This window comes from Bipolaris oryzae (assembly GCF_000523455.1).
Source record: "Bipolaris oryzae ATCC 44560 unplaced genomic scaffold scaffold_14, whole genome shotgun sequence".
Taxonomy (NCBI): domain Eukaryota; kingdom Fungi; phylum Ascomycota; class Dothideomycetes; order Pleosporales; family Pleosporaceae; genus Bipolaris; species Bipolaris oryzae.
This window is the reverse complement of record NW_006911290.1, coordinates 53,966-70,890: the sequence shown is the minus strand read 5'-3', so window position 1 is coordinate 70,890 and position 16,925 is coordinate 53,966. Positions and strand designations below refer to the sequence as shown.

General features: G+C 52.0%; 4 protein-coding genes across 4 annotated transcripts; 1 reads left to right on the top strand and 3 right to left on the bottom strand.

Moving 5' to 3' along the window:
- Positions 1-1,148: 1,148 nt before the first annotated feature.
- Positions 1,149-2,299, top strand: COCMIDRAFT_84894 (glycoside hydrolase family 28 protein; the record flags this gene model as incomplete). The annotated part of the gene is made up of 2 exons (XM_007685917.1): positions 1,149-1,532; positions 1,589-2,299. The coding sequence occupies 2 exons, from the start codon at positions 1,149-1,151 to the stop codon at positions 2,297-2,299; spliced, it is 1,095 nt and encodes a 364-aa protein (XP_007684107.1).
- A 425-nt stretch (positions 2,300-2,724) lies between these two features.
- On the bottom strand, positions 2,725-7,068 carry COCMIDRAFT_84676 (glycoside hydrolase family 36 protein; the record flags this gene model as incomplete). The annotated part of the gene is made up of 3 exons (XM_007685916.1): positions 2,725-4,273; positions 4,321-4,933; positions 6,093-7,068. The coding sequence occupies 3 exons, from the start codon at positions 7,066-7,068 to the stop codon at positions 2,725-2,727; spliced, it is 3,138 nt and encodes a 1,045-aa protein (XP_007684106.1).
- Positions 7,069-7,578: 510 nt separating this feature from the next.
- On the bottom strand, positions 7,579-9,392 carry COCMIDRAFT_84881 (uncharacterized protein; the record flags this gene model as incomplete). Its single annotated transcript, XM_007685915.1, has 3 exons — positions 7,579-9,069; positions 9,121-9,255; positions 9,327-9,392. The coding sequence occupies 3 exons, from the start codon at positions 9,390-9,392 to the stop codon at positions 7,579-7,581; spliced, it is 1,692 nt and encodes a 563-aa protein (XP_007684105.1).
- A 1,509-nt stretch (positions 9,393-10,901) lies between these two features.
- Positions 10,902-14,098, bottom strand: COCMIDRAFT_84872 (uncharacterized protein; the record flags this gene model as incomplete). The annotated part of the gene is made up of 5 exons (XM_007685914.1): positions 10,902-11,792; positions 11,847-12,228; positions 12,286-12,897; positions 12,948-13,706; positions 13,836-14,098. 5 exons carry the CDS (start codon positions 14,096-14,098, stop codon positions 10,902-10,904), a joined length of 2,907 nt encoding a protein of 968 aa, XP_007684104.1.
- Positions 14,099-16,925: the final 2,827 nt, after the last annotated feature.

Below are 16,925 nucleotides of genomic sequence, written 5' to 3'. Positions count from 1 at the left end.
GGGTGTGATAGCGAACCCACTGTTGCGAAACTGGGTCGCATGGTGCTTATTCGTGGATAGCTATGTACTAGAATATAATCTTTTTTGTCCGAAATATCGACCCATCTTCGAACAGTGTTACAGTATGTAGCTCAGTACCGGCCGTACACGTCGAAAATCAAATTTGTCGAGGTGGGAGCATTTGATGCTGTGATGTCCGAAGAACGCACCAACCGGCAGCTGGGCCGCGTGGCGCGACGCTAATGGGTTTCAATTTAAACACATATTAACAAATGCGAGAAGTAGGGACTGCAAGCGTGAGCGATATATTCTCAACCGTAGGAATAGGCAATGCCAACGACGTTGTAATGCTACGATCCCTACCAGAGCTTCGGTAGCTACTATAGTAACCCGCTTTGTCGGGATATCTGATGGCATCCACTTAAGGTTTTCAGGGCCTGGGAGCCTCAGCGGCCCCTCTCGCACTCCCTCCCCCTTTCATATAGATGAAGCTAGTTGTTCCGTCAATCGGTCATACTCGGCAGTGTAAATACGCAACCCGTGTTCGGCACCCAAGTGCCGACTAGGGCGCTACGCCACAGCAGCGCCACGATCCTACATCCCGTTTTTGACCACACATGTTTCACCATATCGCTGTAATTTCGTTTCAGCATGGGTCGGCACAGTAACTACCGGCTTGTTTTGGACATCTGAGATGAGATATCTGAAGCTCCGCCGAACGCTTCGCAGCGCTGATGGCTGACAGAGAGCAGACATATACTACACAGTAATATTCGCTCAAGAGCAAAATCTTCCAGAATACGGCGATATAATCTACGAGCATTTTGCAAAGCGGAGAAATCGATCAGATGGATCCTCCAATGCTTGTCATTCCGCTTCTTTACTACTCATGCCCATCCAACACGTGGCCTAGCGCAATGTCAAGCATTGCCTAGAGCGACAAGCCTCCGAGATTCTAGAGCTAGAATTACTTAGCTTAACAAGGCCTGTGGGGAAGCCACTCTCCCCCTCATGTTTGGAATCCTTGTATAAGTATTGTAGTGTTGCCTCCCTATTTTCAGTATCATCTAACACACTCCTTCTCTTGTTCTTTTGATTCTATAACTATATATTCGGCTCTGAGTTCTCTTTTTTCAACAGTTAGCAAAATGGTCGCATATGCTCTTACTTCGATGCTTCTGAGCGCTGGTGCGCTCGTCTCTGCCGCGCCATCAGGTCTTGATGCCCGCGCTGGATGCACTTTCACCGATGCTGCAACGGCTATCAAGAACAAGGCCTCTTGCACCAACATTGTCATCAGCGGCATGACTGTTCCTGCTGGTACCACCCTGGACCTCACGGGCTTGAAGTCCGGTACTACTGTCACCTTCCAGGGCACAACTACCTTTGGATACAAGGAGTGGGAAGGCCCGCTCATCTCCGTCTCCGGAACTAACATCAAGGTGGTGGGTGCCGCCGGCCACACCATTGATGCCGCTGGTCAGAAGTGGTGGGACGGAAAGGGATCCAACGGAGGCAAGACTAAGCCCAAAGTAAGCAAGGAATTCACGGAAATTACTCTGAACCGTAGGCTGACTAACCAATCCAGTTCTTCTACGCTCACTCCCTCACCACATCCTCAATCAGCGGACTCAACATCAAGAACACCCCCGTCCAGGCCTTCTCCATCAACGGTGCCACCGACTTGACTCTTGACCGCATCTCTATCGACAACACCGCAGGCGACTCAGCCGGCGGCCACAACACCGACGCCTTCGACATCGGCAGCTCCAGCGGCATCACCATCTCCAACGCCAACGTCAAGAACCAAGACGACTGTGTCGCCATTAACTCCGGCAGCAACATCCACGTCACAAACTGCCAGTGCTCTGGCGGCCACGGCGTCTCCATCGGCTCTGTCGGCGGCCGCAAAGACAACACCGTCAAGGGCGTCACCGTCAGCGGCACCACCATCGCCAACTCGGACAACGGCGTCCGCATCAAGACCATCTCTGGCGCCACCGGCTCCGTTTCCGACATCACCTACGAAAACATCACCCTCAGAAACATTGCCAAGTACGGCATCGTTATCGAGCAGGACTACCTTAACGGCGGCCCAACTGGAAAGCCCACCACTGGCGTCCCCATCACCGGTGTTACGCTTAAGAACGTTGCCGGTACCGTTACCGGATCCGGTACTGAGATCTACGTCCTTTGCGGAAAGGGAAGCTGCTCTGGCTGGAACTGGTCCGGCGTTAGCGTTACTGGTGGAAAGAAGAGCTCCAGCTGCCTTAACGTTCCTGCTGGCGCTTCTTGCTAAGCGGTTGAGACAATTTCTTGGGGATAAAAAGTGACTACAGTGTCGGTCAGAGACTGGTGCTAACTCTCTCTTAATTCTTGTTGTATATCTTCGTTTTTATAATTGTATATATCTGAATGGCATTGAGTGCCTGACGCAACCTTTTTCGCTTCTCATGCTTGATGTGATACATGTGTGCTTCTGCCTTGGTCTTGTTCGTCTGTAAAGTTGTAGTTATCTAGTAGTAGATGTGTCAAACTCTAATGCTTCTGTCTAGCTACTACCATGCGTTTAGTCTCACCACTACGTAGTCCTACTAGCGCACCGTTGTTTAAACGACAAAGCATACGCTTACCCCACATGTACTAAAACAACACGCAGTAGTACGATTCGTATGTTCATATTGATTAACACATATATATATCCATTCCTCTACTACTCCCCAATCACACCCTCTCCAACCAAATCAACTTACTCTGATAATCTATCGGCTCCCACCTCACATTAATGCCCCTATTCATATACGTCGCCCCACTATACGTCCCATTATCCAAATCATTCCTATACCTCGCCTTGGGATCCAGACCCTGGAGCCTCACAGGGGGCGCAGCGGGTTTAATCTTCATAGCCTGCTGGAACGCAAGAACAACGCTCCTTGCGCCATCCGGGCTCACAAACTGAACTGCGGGCCAATTTGACTGCGCAGGGTGCGCAATGCGGTAGAAGTCACCGGAGATGACAACGGGGTTTACCTCTTTAGCGGCGGCCATGATGGCGGGGACGGCGGAGGCTTCTTCGGCGGAGAGTTCCGAAGGGTTGAGTTCGAGGCCGAAGGAACCGCACATCATGGCTACGTGGCCGCGGTATTCGAAGCTAATGTTGCGATTCGTGAGGTGATTGGGGACCGCAGAGATGTGACAGCCCATCGCTGAGGGCGGGTACACGAGGGATGTGCCCATCTGGATGGTAAGGCGGTCGGAGCTGTCCGTGTTGTCGGAGGTCCAGGATTGAGGCCAGTAGTGGAGGAGACCGGGGTCGAAGCGGCCGCCGCCTGAGGCACAGCCTTCGAAGAGGACGTTGGGGTAGCTGGTGGTGAGGTTGTCGATGACGCGGTAGAGACCGAGGATGTACTTGTAGTCGTCGGATGGGTGCGCCATTTCGTGGATTCCGCGGTTGTTGTCCCACTTGACATATGTGATGTTTCCTGAATCGAGGATGTTGGAAACGGCGTTGATAATGAAGTCTTGTACTTCTGGCAGGCCGACATTCAGGACGAGTTGGTTGCGTGTTAGACTCCTCTGGTGCTTTCCAGCGGACAAAACCCAGTCAGGATGCTCTTGATAAAGCGTCGAGTTGGGGTTGACCATTTCTGGTTCAACCCAGATACCGAACTGCATGGGCTTTGACTCGTTCAGTACCTTGTAGTCGGTTACTTGGCCAACATATGGACCGAGACCGTTGGGAAATTTGGCAGGGTTGGGCGTCCAGTCACCAAGACCGAGCGAGTCGTTGTTGCGCGGATAGTTGGTACCAAACCAACCATCGTCCATGACGAAGAGTTCGATGCCAAGCTGTTCTGCCTCACCAGCAAGACTTACGAGCGAAGTCTCGTTGATATCAAACTGCAACCCTTCCCATGAGTTGAGAAGAATCGGCCGCGTCTGGTTCGTAAACTTGGAGCGGGAGAGATGGTTACGGTAGAGGTCGTGGAAAGACCGCGACATGCCTCCTACACCTTCTGACGAGTAAACACCAACAGCCTCGGGAGACTGAAAAGTCTCGCCCGGTCCAACGGGGATGCTTGCATGAATTGGATTGAGACCCATAAGCACCCGTACGTAACCGTTGGAGAAGCGCTGAGCAGTCGCGGCGAAGCTACCAGTCCAAATCAAGCTGAATCCCCATGCTTCTCCAGTTGACTCAGTGGTAGTGGGCGATACAAGTGAGAAGAAAGGATTGTGTAGATGCGACGCGTAGCCAGCAGTACTCCGGAATCTGCTCTCCGTCAGTCAAGAGTCTCCATCACTTCGGAAAATACTCACGTAGTCTCGCCATAGTCAATCGGTCTCCGTACCGTCTGGAACTCATGAGACCAGTCGCCATGAGGCTCGATCATTTCCAGCTCGACATTGGGAAAGTCGGTGCTGAAGCTCGCTGCCCTCTCAATCGAGATGTTTGCAGTTCCATTGTTGGTAATGGTAAAGCTACGTGCAATAGCATTGTACTTGGGGAAGATCGAGTACAGGAGTGCGGCCGAGACATCCGAAACGTTGTCGTACAAGTGAACAGTCACGGTGGTAACATCACCAGCTTCTCCATACGTCGCTGGTAGCCCCGGTAACGCAGGCTTTCCCTGTGAGATTTCGTAAGATTGGTACAGGAGTGCTGTTACAGTGTCGCCATCTGCATGCTGAATATGGATAGCAGGCAAGCGAAAGTCGCCACGACCAATATCAGGAAACTCGCGACGAGCATTGCCGACTCCAGCAACCCATCCACTGGAGGAGATGCGAGCTGGCGGCGTAAAGTCCGTTGCCGGTCCTCCAAAATGATCTGATCTGAGATCACCAGACTGTGTATCCACGTGGAAAAGGTACGACATGCCATCTGCCGTCAGCGTAAAGTTCGTTCCACTCGCCGTAACAGCTACCATTCCTCTCAATTAGTCCCGTTCTCAATCGAGTTCAAGTTGTGCAAACAAAACCTACCATCCTGTCCAACAGCAGCGCGGACCAACAGGCCCAACGCACAAACTCCCTTGAAACCCAACATGGCGAGATTCAAGCTCGATGCAAACAACAGTACATCAACACGAAAAGAAAACCCTCAACGAACAGAACTATTTACCATTTATATACATATTTACCCCAACCCACCTCGCCAGTCCGACCGATCGCTCGCCATTCCGAGATCGTCCCCCTCACCTACTTACAAAAGAACATCCGCACCTCCAACCATCCGTGAGGGGAAAAAAGGTGGGGAAAACGGGCAAAATCCTGGGGTCCGGCAAGCAGACAACCTCGTCCGCCAAACCCACCCCCATCAAGCAAGCATGGAAAAAGGCGGAGAATTAACGGAGAACACAGTGATTGGTAGAAGAGTGCTTGCAGCAAAGGGTGCGTGGGCGGATGCTCTACCACGTTGGGGATAGGACATGAAAATGGTCTGCGGTTGCGCATCTCGGACGGCGTGCACCGACGGTGAAAGTGGGACTAATGGCGTCATGGGTAAATAACTCGTGCGTTTTTTCCCTCTCTTTTCCCGAATACAGTGTACTAATGGGGGTTCGGGTATGTACTTGGTACTTTTTGCGCGCGCATTCGATAGTGGAGGAAGTGCGGGGGACCCCCGCTTGGGATGATGGGATTGGGTGCTTCGGGAGAATCTACTTTGTACGAGTGTTGGATGCCCCGAGGAGTAGAAAATAATTGCAAGGATATTCACACATCGTATGATGCACGCAGAGGTTTTCTTTACTGAAAATCAAGAAAAGAGGCGCGGAGTGAAGCGGAAAGGGCTTTCGGAAGCGGGAGGATTGAGATCTTGGGTGCTTCGAGGTTCATCGGTGCTGATCCCTGTGGGGACGATCGAATCTCGTGTTACATAGGATGGAAGGAATGATGGAAAGGTACAGCGAGGTCAAAATGGTGGTACATGGAATTAAACAATATTACGCCTGGTATGCTTCTACTCAATACATCCTACTCATCATTGTAAGACAAGCTATGCGATTCCGCGCGTTCAACCTTCTTGATCAAAAGACTGAAAGTGCCGTGTAATCCACCCGATGATCAATCCCCCATTCATCATACACCGGGCATGCCCAACCACGCCCTTGCCTGCGGGACACCTCTTGGAAGAAAGTACACGGTCCACAGCCCCGCAAATGCCACTAGAAGTCCCGTGAACTTCTCAAACCAAGTGTGGAAGTAAGCCGCGGTCATGAGCAGCATCCACCACATCAACGCCGCAACGCCGAGAGCAAACTTGACGCCTCGAGCGGTAGCCTCGCCCTCAGCCTTGGCCAGATCCTTTTCCACGGCCACACTCGCAACCTTACCATCAGGCAGGGTAATCAACCTGCCGTCCCTGAGCCCCTCAACGCGCGTCAATGCAGGGAGAAACTCGAGCCATAGCAGCGAAGACCCAAGGATGAGCAAAAAGACATGACCCGAGATATCGTGACCACCCTTCCACGTGCCCCCCACCGCCTTGCACGTTGCAGCCGTGATGTATTCCCTCGGGGTGCTCATATCATCCCTCGCGTCGTCTTTCCTCAGCAGCTCGCACTGGCCGCCTGTAAATCTGAACCCGCGATCAATAAGCGGCGGGCCAAAGAACCACTGCGTTAAGAAGTACCACCACATGGTCACAAGACTATATCTCAAGAATGCTCTCAATCGTCTCGTGCTTGCACCCTGTCCGAAACTGGGGTGAAAGATGATAAAAACGGCGAACGCGAGCGTGGTCCAGAGCCAGCCTACTTTGACAAAGTACACGTTGAAGACGTTCTTCTTTTGCGCAAAGTACGAGGGTGCGAACTCGACTGGATGGGACTGTAGGCTCGCAGAGTAGGGTGCATTGCGCGTCGAGGGCGATAGCGTGCTGAACACGCTGCCGAGCAGGAGGGTGAGTGGGTAGATGGCGATGAGTTGGGCCTCGAGGCGCGTAGGGAGGAACGGCGAGCGACGAGCAGACGAGGTAGGGAGGCGCATGGTACCGGAAGGCGTCTCAGCTGTAGTAGGAGTACCGTTGCTTTCAGCGGACAGAGGTTTGCGCTGCGTTGCCATTGTTGTGCAGTAGGTAGGTGTATATGATGCTCGGCGAGAGCTGACGGGCTCTATAAAGGGATGATGGCGTCTTTGCGATGGCGAGGTAGGAGATGGATCTGGCTGTTACAGCATTCCCATGCGCAATCGCAGCATCCAATGGAATAGGTTCTGGTGAGGAGGAAGGAGACGAGTGTCCAGAAAGTGGGCGAGCTCTCATCTGTCAAGCGAACCCAGCAACAATGACGTTACATCGATTTCGGCGGCTGAGCCACATGCGCTAGCATGTGGCGCGTGTTGCTAGTCCGTTTTGGTCCACCATGTACCAGGCACCACCACGTTGTTTACCATGAGGTAAGATTGACAAGTGACTATTAGATCTTGTAGAATACAAATTATACAAACAACTCGCTTCTCACGCATTTTTAGAAGAAGAATTTGGCGTAAGAATTAATTTTTCTTAATCTACGACTTTTACTTTTGCTATGCTGTGAGAATACTCTCGACGCATCCATTACTACATACATCTTCCTACAACCTTGGCGGCAACACCGTAGGCACCGGCGGGCGACTTGTTGTACGTGGCAACTCGGGTACCGCCAGCGTAGGCAAGCAAGCACACGCACTGCTAACCCTCGCCACAGTATCATTGCCAGCACACGCGGTCCGCGCATAGTCCGGCACAACCCTCTCATCCTCAATCTGTCTCTTTGTAAAATTGCCACAGAACTCCTGGCTTTCCTGTAACCGCCCCTCGACATTTGCTGTGCGCATGCCGCTCAGGCAGCCGTCGACAGAGCAGACCTTGGGCTTCTCGCACTCTTTGCTGGTCATTTTGACGACGAAAGAGCCGCGCTCGATGGTGTGCACGAAGATGAAGCCGGATTTGAAGTAGGCGTACGATGACCAGGAGCCGACGAAGGCGACGCTGCCGCCGCCCTCGTTCTCGTCGTCTTCAGGGTGGATGTCGAAGAAACCGGCTTCGCAGATACCTGCGCCAGTGGGGTCCGAGGTGATGGAGTTGATGTCCAAGACGTTAAGTCCGTTGCCGTAGTTGGATTGGTAGAGGTAGTTGTCTACAACGTACTGGTTGTGGTCGATACTTCGGCGCTTGCCCTCGTAGTTGCCCGAGTAGAAGGGGTTCTCCAGGTCGCGGATGTCGAAGATGTGAGTAGTAGGCAGACCCTGTGTCATAGGTCCTACCTTTGCGTCGCGCTCATCAAACTCGTCATCGAGGAAGAGGTACTCCTGCCACGTGACGTTGTTGACCGCACTCTGGTGGACGTACTCGGCGCCAGGGTACGACGTCCGCGAGATGATCGTCGTCGTGTTGCCCGTCTTATTCGTAACATCATAAATAGTAAGCGTATCTTCGTTGCTCGCGTAGCAAATGTCGCGGCCGTAGTATCTCGTGTCTGGGCCGCGGTAGACCAGGCATTCTGCATCGTGTACATACCCGTCAGCGCTTGCACACCCGGGACTGGTGGGGTTGGACGGGTCAGTCATGTCGATGAAAATAAGACCTCCACGGCAGGGAAGGTTTCCACGGACACGAATAGTCTCGTTGCCGCCGACAGAACCAACGGCAACGGCGTAGTTGAGTTCGGGGTTGACGACAATGTTGTGTGTCCTGCCTACGGGCAAGTCATTCCACTTCTTGCCAAGCCCCCAATGACCGGTAAGATCCTGCTGGGTAAAGTTCTTGGGCTCGCTGCCGTCCAAGTCGAGCAGCTTCTTCATGTCGAAGATTTGTACTCCGTGCTTGATGGCCTCACTACCAATCACTGCGTAGTCGTTCATGACGCGGATCTCGCGCCACCGTGATCCAATGGCGTCGTACTGTGGCAGCCGTCCAAGGTAAACCATCTTGCCCTCGCTGGTGATTTCCGCAAATGCAGTTCCATCAAACTGACCAATGGCGACAAACTCACGTCCGTCTTCAGATGTCCAGCCCCACGATGAGGAACCTTGACCCTGGCTGCTTCCAAGAAGGTGGTGTGGCAGGAAGTGGTAAAGGTCAATCTAATCCGTGTTAGCCACACGGCCATGTTATTTAGAAATTGAAGAACTGACGTTATGGCACTTGAAGGTATTGTTGTAGTTTCCCGGAATCGCAGCCGCAAAACCATCCACACACGGCGTATAGCCCAACTCAGGGTACCTTGAGCTGTCCATTTGGCCAGAGGCAAGTTCAGCATCCCACTGGGCCTAAATCATAACGTTAGCCCCGAAAGCCAATCTCGAACAGACACTAAAAGAAAAAAGCAGCATCTACATACCACCTTCATCTCCATAATCATATGGTGCACAGTACCGTCGTCATACTCAGCCGCGGTACCAAGCATCGCCGCCCTGCTCACGGCAGCAGAGCCAAGCACTGACAACAAGGGCAACAAAACCATAATTACTACAGCAGAGCCTCACTTCTAGAACGACAAGAAAAACCGCAATAGAACTCGCTGCTCTTCCCAGCAACCAGGTAATACACACACATTATATATGCACCCGACTATACATTCCCGCTATCCCCCAACTGCCTAGAAAGCCGTCCCCATTATACTTGGTCCGACCCAACACCGCCCGTTCGTAAAATCCCAGCACTGAGCCTATCAGCACATCGCAGGCTAACCTCTACATCTACACTCATCATCCAGGTTAAGAAGGTCGTTAGATATGTAGGCTTGGGTTCCAAGAGCCCAAGTGACGGGTAGGGATGAGAAACCCGGTCTTGTGGTAGAAACATGACGGCCGCTGATTGCGAGATGGCTGGAGTAAACCGGTCTTCACGCTTGGCAATTGCGAATTCTCCACATTAGCCTGGGCTGCCAATGGCGGTAGTTGTTCTTGGCGTATGACAACCCACAAGAGTAGTCTGGCTTGGCGGATGTCGGTGGATGGTGTCATGCTAGGCATCGGTCTTGGAAATACCGGGAGGTTTCTTCTACCCCGCCCTGCTGCAGCATCTTCGTGTCCGCCTTACGCCTACATGCAGTGTCTTGCAGTCACTGGTCCTCGACTACGCCTAGGTGTACTTGACCTTCGTCCAAGGATAGTCGTGGCCACTGGATGCTCGGCTATTCGCTCGGCAAACTGCACAGTAAATCCGCAAAGCGGTTAGTTGCGTTCTGCGGTTGCTGCCTGGAAGGAGAGGTTCAGTGCCCCGGTTGATTTAGTCCGCCGTTTCTTGCGATTGAATCAAATGTGCCGTTGGTATGCGTGAATCGATTTACTACTCTAATAAGGCAGGTGGTCATCATTCTATGAGACGAGTCGAGGTAATGTATCTCTTCAGCTTCTGCCCCCTTTCCATGAATGCCCTTGCGGAAAAAAAGAAACTGTACGTTGAAGGGACTAGCGACCGCAAGTCCGTATATTCATCCTTCTATTCCGTTGAGTCGAACGCCGCCCTAGATTGGAAAAGTAGAAGTATGGAACCAACAAAATAGAAGTAACACTAGAGCGAATTGTACAGGTCGCAATCAAAGTGAACACCGGAGTTGCAACGTTGAGCAGCGAGGCTCTGCCCTCGTCCTCCACCAACCGTTGAAAAATGCTTAATTTCTCGGTGCCAGCCGGTTGCCTTGGGGTATAACGCTTTTGATACTTGAAAACGCCGATGAAAATCATATACACTAGGGAAAAAAAATGTATGGCCGTTGCTCGTAATGCGCAAAGGCCGGCCGATTGAAGATATTCGGGATGTGGCAGCGTCATTTATTTGAATGATTTGTAAGGGCTCCGGCTTGGGGTAGTTCTCTAGCCTGTGATTAGGGTTCGCAGTCGAATAATAAGCGGTATTCTGAATCTGGAGCCGCTCCGATTCGGTCAACCATACGTCCATTAGAATCGCTGTCTCAGCGCCACCCATGCGGTATAAATTGCTGATGTGGCGGTCTCCCATTACCCATGGTCAACGCTGGATCCATGAAAGAATGTGACCAGTCTTCTGGAGTAAGCAAGTCATCGAACTGAACGTTGTGTGGCCCTTGTATTTGCATCCCTGGCTGTGGGTAGGCTCGGTACTGCTGTGCACCTTGCATCAAGTACATGGGAATATTACTAAACAGTTGGGCTTCGCTGTCGTTCTGTGGCCGACCTTGCCCACTAGGCATACTGGTTGGTGCAAACATGGGAGGATGTCCCTTCACGTCTATACCGGAAGGCATTGGGTGTGGGAGGCCACTGCTCACTGGTGGAACACTGCTGCGATCGAACGCTTGAGGATGCCTGTTTTCGAAAGCAGTCATTGGCTGATTTGGATAGGCAAGAGGGTCGGTAGAAGGGAACATCATAGTCGAGATGTCTGCAATTGGCACATTCATGCCTGATGGATCTGTGAATGAATTGCTTAAAACCGAAGGACTGTAGACAGAGCTTTGTTGCGCGTCATGGATAGGAGCCATACCAAAGCTTGGCAGACTGTCATTGGAAGATGTAGGTGTGAGACCTGGAACACCATCGAACAAGTTAGGGTTAGAGATTGAGTGTGAAGGATACGAAGAGTTTGAGCCAATCCCAGCAAAATGGCTATGGGGAGACGGATAGGACGGGCCAGGGCCAGCTGTCTTGACGTGTGGAATGCTGTCAGGATAGGTACTCGCTCGTCGTGGGGCTGCCGTTTCTTTTTGACTGGCCAAGGGAGGTCTTGTTCCTGAGGATTGTGGCGAACTTCCTTGTCGGCGCTTTTTTGACGCAATAATTTCTCCACCATGTCTGATAGACTCTGGTAGCCGTTCGAACATGCCCTAAAACGGTTAGCTGAACAGGTTTATTTGTGTGTATGTGTGTGTTTTGTATACCTCAAGCGCGATACTGCACCTATCCGCTGCCAGACTTCTCTTTGCAAAATAGGCCAGGACCTCCTTGCCTTCCACTGCATCTCGTAGCAACTCAAAGCTAGTGGGACTAGTAGGGTTTTCCAACACAAAGTAGAGAATTGATACGATAGCAAAAAATGTCGTGTACATGGAGAACCAATATGCGCCGGCTAGCACACCGCGCTTCCGCATTTCCGTGGAGATGTGGATAATGTTACGGGAGACATTGACGCAAGCAGAGGCGCATGCAAATGCCCTCTGGTCAACAGCTTTGGCGCTGAAGGATTGCGAAACATAGTGCAAAAATGGCCGGTATAGCAAGAGTTGTGCATGTCCAAAAGCCATGCGAAGAAGCTGCTGAACCCTGTCATACCTATCAGCAGATGTAACAGATATGGAAAAAAAGGGACTCTGAACATACCTTTTGATAACAGGTGGAACCTCGCCACCGGGCTTGAGTGCGGCAGGCAACTCGTCTAGCCAACGTGCCAAATCTTTCTCAATTTCTCGAATCTTGGAGTAACCCACAGTGTATGTCACTGAATTCTTGCCACCCGACTGCGTACCCTTGATAGGATACACATATTTGCAGATTTTGTTCAGTACTTGTACGAGACGAGTATGCGCATTGAAAGCAGCCATGACGGAAATGGTCCCTTCTGGCATAGGCAGAATCCCAGTTTCTGTAATATATTCGTCATCGACTTCGGCCGGCCATTCCTGATCAATATCTTCGTCTTCCAAGAAGCGCGGTAGTCCAAGCATAGCTCCTACATATGTGTCCATTCGCCGGATGACCCAAAATATACGTTTACGTGTTTCGGATTCGATAGGCGAGAATGTAACATTGAATGAGCGGTGCAAACCCATACGCAGTGCTGAGCGTAGGGCTATTCCAATATAAGCATAGCATGTGCTAAGCTTTGCCGATGACTGCAAAAACTGTATCATGAAAACAATAGCTTGAAGCGATGTTAAATCCCTACAATCGGTAATGTCCAGGAGTTGACGGGAAACCTTGAAGTACTTGAGTCTGGGTATGTTAGCTTGAGGGTGCTGGCGTCCATTGGGAGAATCACTTACCCCTCGTCAGTTAGGGCGTCATAACCCGTAACATCAGCGCCCTGCTCATTTTCTGAATAGAGCGTTCCTAGGGCCAGAACAGCGAAAAGCAGAGGTAAGAAACTAGTTTCGGCACTTCCATAGTTTTCGGGTGCTACTTTGTATACACGTTCCATTTGCTCGTAGAAAGTAGGAAGATGTACCACTCGGAGCATGGCAGTGTATTGAATAATAGCGTTGTCGCACAGAGTGCGTGCTTCTTCTTTGCTGGGAAGAGCCACGTTGACCGCTGAGGACGTAGATCCAGCTATGGAAAGAGCACTTGGCGAAGATGCATCATAGGACATTGTACGTTGCTTAAAAGACGGCGAGGCATCTGGTAGAATTTGAAACATGTCATCAAATTGGCGCAGCCCCCTCATGAAGCTAAGTCCGGAAGAATGGCCTTGGTAATCCCAGTTTCCCTCTTCGTCAAGATCGAGCTGGCCTGTCGCCTTGACCATGGCCTCGAGATGTGAGTCAGGAGCATCTTCATTTTGCAAAGAGACATGATGCTGGGGCGCGCGTGATTCCATGGGCATCACGGGAAGTCGGGGAGCCGCCTGGGGCAGCTGTGGTAGCAATCCATTCTGAAGATGAGCATCGATGGCGGGGTCGTTCAAATCTACAGTCGGAAGCACCACCTGTAATAAGGCTTTGGCACGCTTGAGTTGGCTCTCCAAGGCCTCAATATACTGAGGAGTCGCGTTCCGTCGGCGGTTTGATGGTTGATCGTAAGTACTGGCAGGGTGTTAGTTTGAGATTTTGCAATATCCGCTTCTATCCGGGGGCTTTTTACCATTCTGTACTGTGTTAGCGTGCGTTCAAAAGATGACAAGATTATTTCCGGCTATACACGTGGCTACCAACATACCATAGCTATAGACGGTACAATGCGTGCACGGCTGCTTGCCGTCGCATTTGATTTTCTTGCGCCGGCATTCATCACAGGCACGTGTCACCCGTCGTCTTTTCTGAGGCTGCGGCTTGGGTGGCTGATCGTCGCCGACGTCATTAGTTTCCGAGTTTTCTTCGCCGAATTCGGATGTGTCTTCTTGGTGAGTTTCGAAAGGGGCGGAGCGAACAGACTCTGCCGGCAGGTCTTCAGCTGTCGTGAGGGCCGGGGAAGTCATGGTTGGCAGATGGAGAGCATCGAGTATCGCGTCCTGTGGCTGGGGGGGATGCTGCGCCTAAGAGTAAACTGGTGGATGCTTCCGACAGGGTTATGCTGCGGCGGAGAAGCGTGTGGGTCACGTATTAGTTCTAGGGTTAGCGCCGTCGCATGTCGCATGGGCACCGTCCCGCCGGGCTTGGGCGATGGATGGAGTCGAATAGTCGAATCGTTGCTGTCCGCCGAGTTGTCCGTTTTCTATTGTTACCTGTAGGCCAAGCTCGGGTTTTGTGTTCAGGTCTCGGCACGTAGCCTTGGGAGCCCCATGAATAAGATCACGGCCATCTATTGACCCTGCCTAGAGCAAGCCGTCGAGTTTACTGCACCGTTTGGCTGAACCTGAATGACGGTTATCTCATGGGCTCCCGCCCCCACTTGCGGCAGTGGCAATGGTGATTTGGCGGCACTCAGACCTCCTGGGACGCACAGCGGGAGCTGCACACCACTATCGTGGTCGAGTGGTCAGCACTTACCATGGCTCAATCTGCGCCCTGTGGCGTCACACAGCTGGGAGCCCATGGCCACGGGGCACACAGGTGAGGGGTCCTGCTGAGCCGCCATCCACGCCACGGAAGAAGCAGCCATAGGGTACGGCTCCAGCTGGGGCCCTGCTTAACAATACATTCTGGACATTGAAGCGAAGAGAAGCGGATCTTTGGCCGTGGCGCTGCACCGCCGGGGGCCCTACTAGTGGCGTGACCCGCTGTCCCGTCGCAGCTTGGCCTTCTTTTGTTGCTCCTCGTGCGCTCTAAAGCCTCTTGTTCGAGTAACGATCATCAGTCAACAACTCTCGCTTGCGGTCAAGGTGCCCACACCCTATACCGTTACTAACGGATCCGTCATGTTGCTATCAACCGGCTGCAATTCTTTCATGCCCTCCAGATACAGACTCTCGGGATGCGGACAAGGTCCAGGCTCCGAAGCATCGTCCTCTCCACTTGACCCAGTTGCCCAGCCTTACCTTCTTAGCGTCGGATAAAGTCGCCAGAAACATGACAGCGTGGCTTGACTGCGGCTGGTGACCCTAGTCTCTATGCATTCGGCGGTTGCTTCACCGATTTCATTCATCGCACAATGCCCCAGCCATGCCTTGGCTATTTCTCTTGTCAGCGTGATATGTATGGGCCTACGCAGCGTAGCAGAATCATTGCGAGCCTGTATGCCCAACCATCGAACAAAACAGGAGCGCTGACAAGTGGGCAGCACCCGTCCATGCCCGCTTCGTGAGCCATCTGTCCGCCGACTGCCCTTTTTTGGGATAGCAGGGGGAAGACGGGTTTCCCGCTTTAGTTTCCCCGTAGGTTCCTTGTATGTACCGGTAAAGCGTATTGGATTGGCGAGGCGCTCCTTCGCAATACGGTCACACGTACATGGCGAAGTCTGCTCCTGAAGACAGGCCAAGAGATTCCTTGAGAAACGGTGGCCTATTGCTGTTTAGTAAAAGGGGAAAAAAGTAGAGCGTCACCCCATTCGTGCCTCTCGGAAGTACCGATACTGCACACCTGCGTCATAACAAGGCCCCTTGGCATGAAGAGAGGTCCGAATGCGGATGTTGGAGGTGGGAACACCTTTTTGATGGGTACGATGTTTAGTGGCGCATATTATTGAGCTAAGAGTGCCGACTTCCGGCTGACTCAGCCGACTCAGCCCAAAGGGCTCCTCTGACTGGCTGCTTGCCATGAGTCGCAGGTGCAAATAGACATGTAAGCCGAGATGCCAATGCGTCTCATGCACCGGCTGTTGTCATAGCCACTGCACTAGCCACACCACTAGCCACGCCCCTAGCCACACAAAGAGCAAACATGTCCGATTCCTTTTGCGCCACAGCTCAAAAACCTGGAACAATATCCACCCAAGGAGTGGCGCATGTCGCGTCCTCGGCTGGTGTTGCACTGCGTGAAACGTGGCTGAGAAGCAGGTTACGTGCATAATGCCAAGGGCAGTTGTGCAGATGTTCAGGGTTGCCAAGTCGTCTGCGTTTTGCTGTGGCGCATGACACGACTTAGTGTGGCAGCATGCCAGCCAGGACCATGACTACGTGGCTAGCCGACGGCAACCATCCAATGCCCATATTACCCCATGCAAAAGGAACAGGAAAAGCGTTATCCCATAGACAAGATTCCATCCGTCACCCGCCCCTTCTCCGCTGTTGTTGAGAAGCCATCCTTGGAGTATCTATATTACAGTGCACTGAAACTGTCCCTTTGATCTGCGAACAGACGGTCAAATGTCACACGGATTGCAGATCTGTGCGTTCGATCACAGTTTAACGACCGCGTCGATCGTATTGAAAGACATGCGGTCAACAGCCAGCGCATAGAGTCTAGGCAGTACTAACCACCGAGCAATAATTGCGAACTTGTTTGTTGGGTTATATCCAGTTTCGGCATAGAAAGCCGCGATCGATCTCAACGTTCTCGCCGGGTGTTGGCTTGCGCAGACGTCACAGTCTTGTAAAATTGCCCTAGTCATGGTCCCTTGAACGTAGAGACCATTGGAAGCCGAGTTTTTACCATTTACGCCGACTAGTAGCGAACAGGTACATAGTTTGCATGGAGCTGTTGCTTACTAGTGACAACTGGGCTTCGTACCAGATTGTTGAACCAGAACGTATGTAAGATTATGGTAAGATTGTGGAAAACTTAGAGGCGAAAATCCAGGGGATGCGACGATCGTCGTGACGACATCCACAGGATTGGGTTGATCAACATCTGTTGCCTGCAAAGATTCTGCTCCGTGCATTAGCGAATTCGAAATGTATGTACGTGGGAAATGGCCAAGGCACAGGA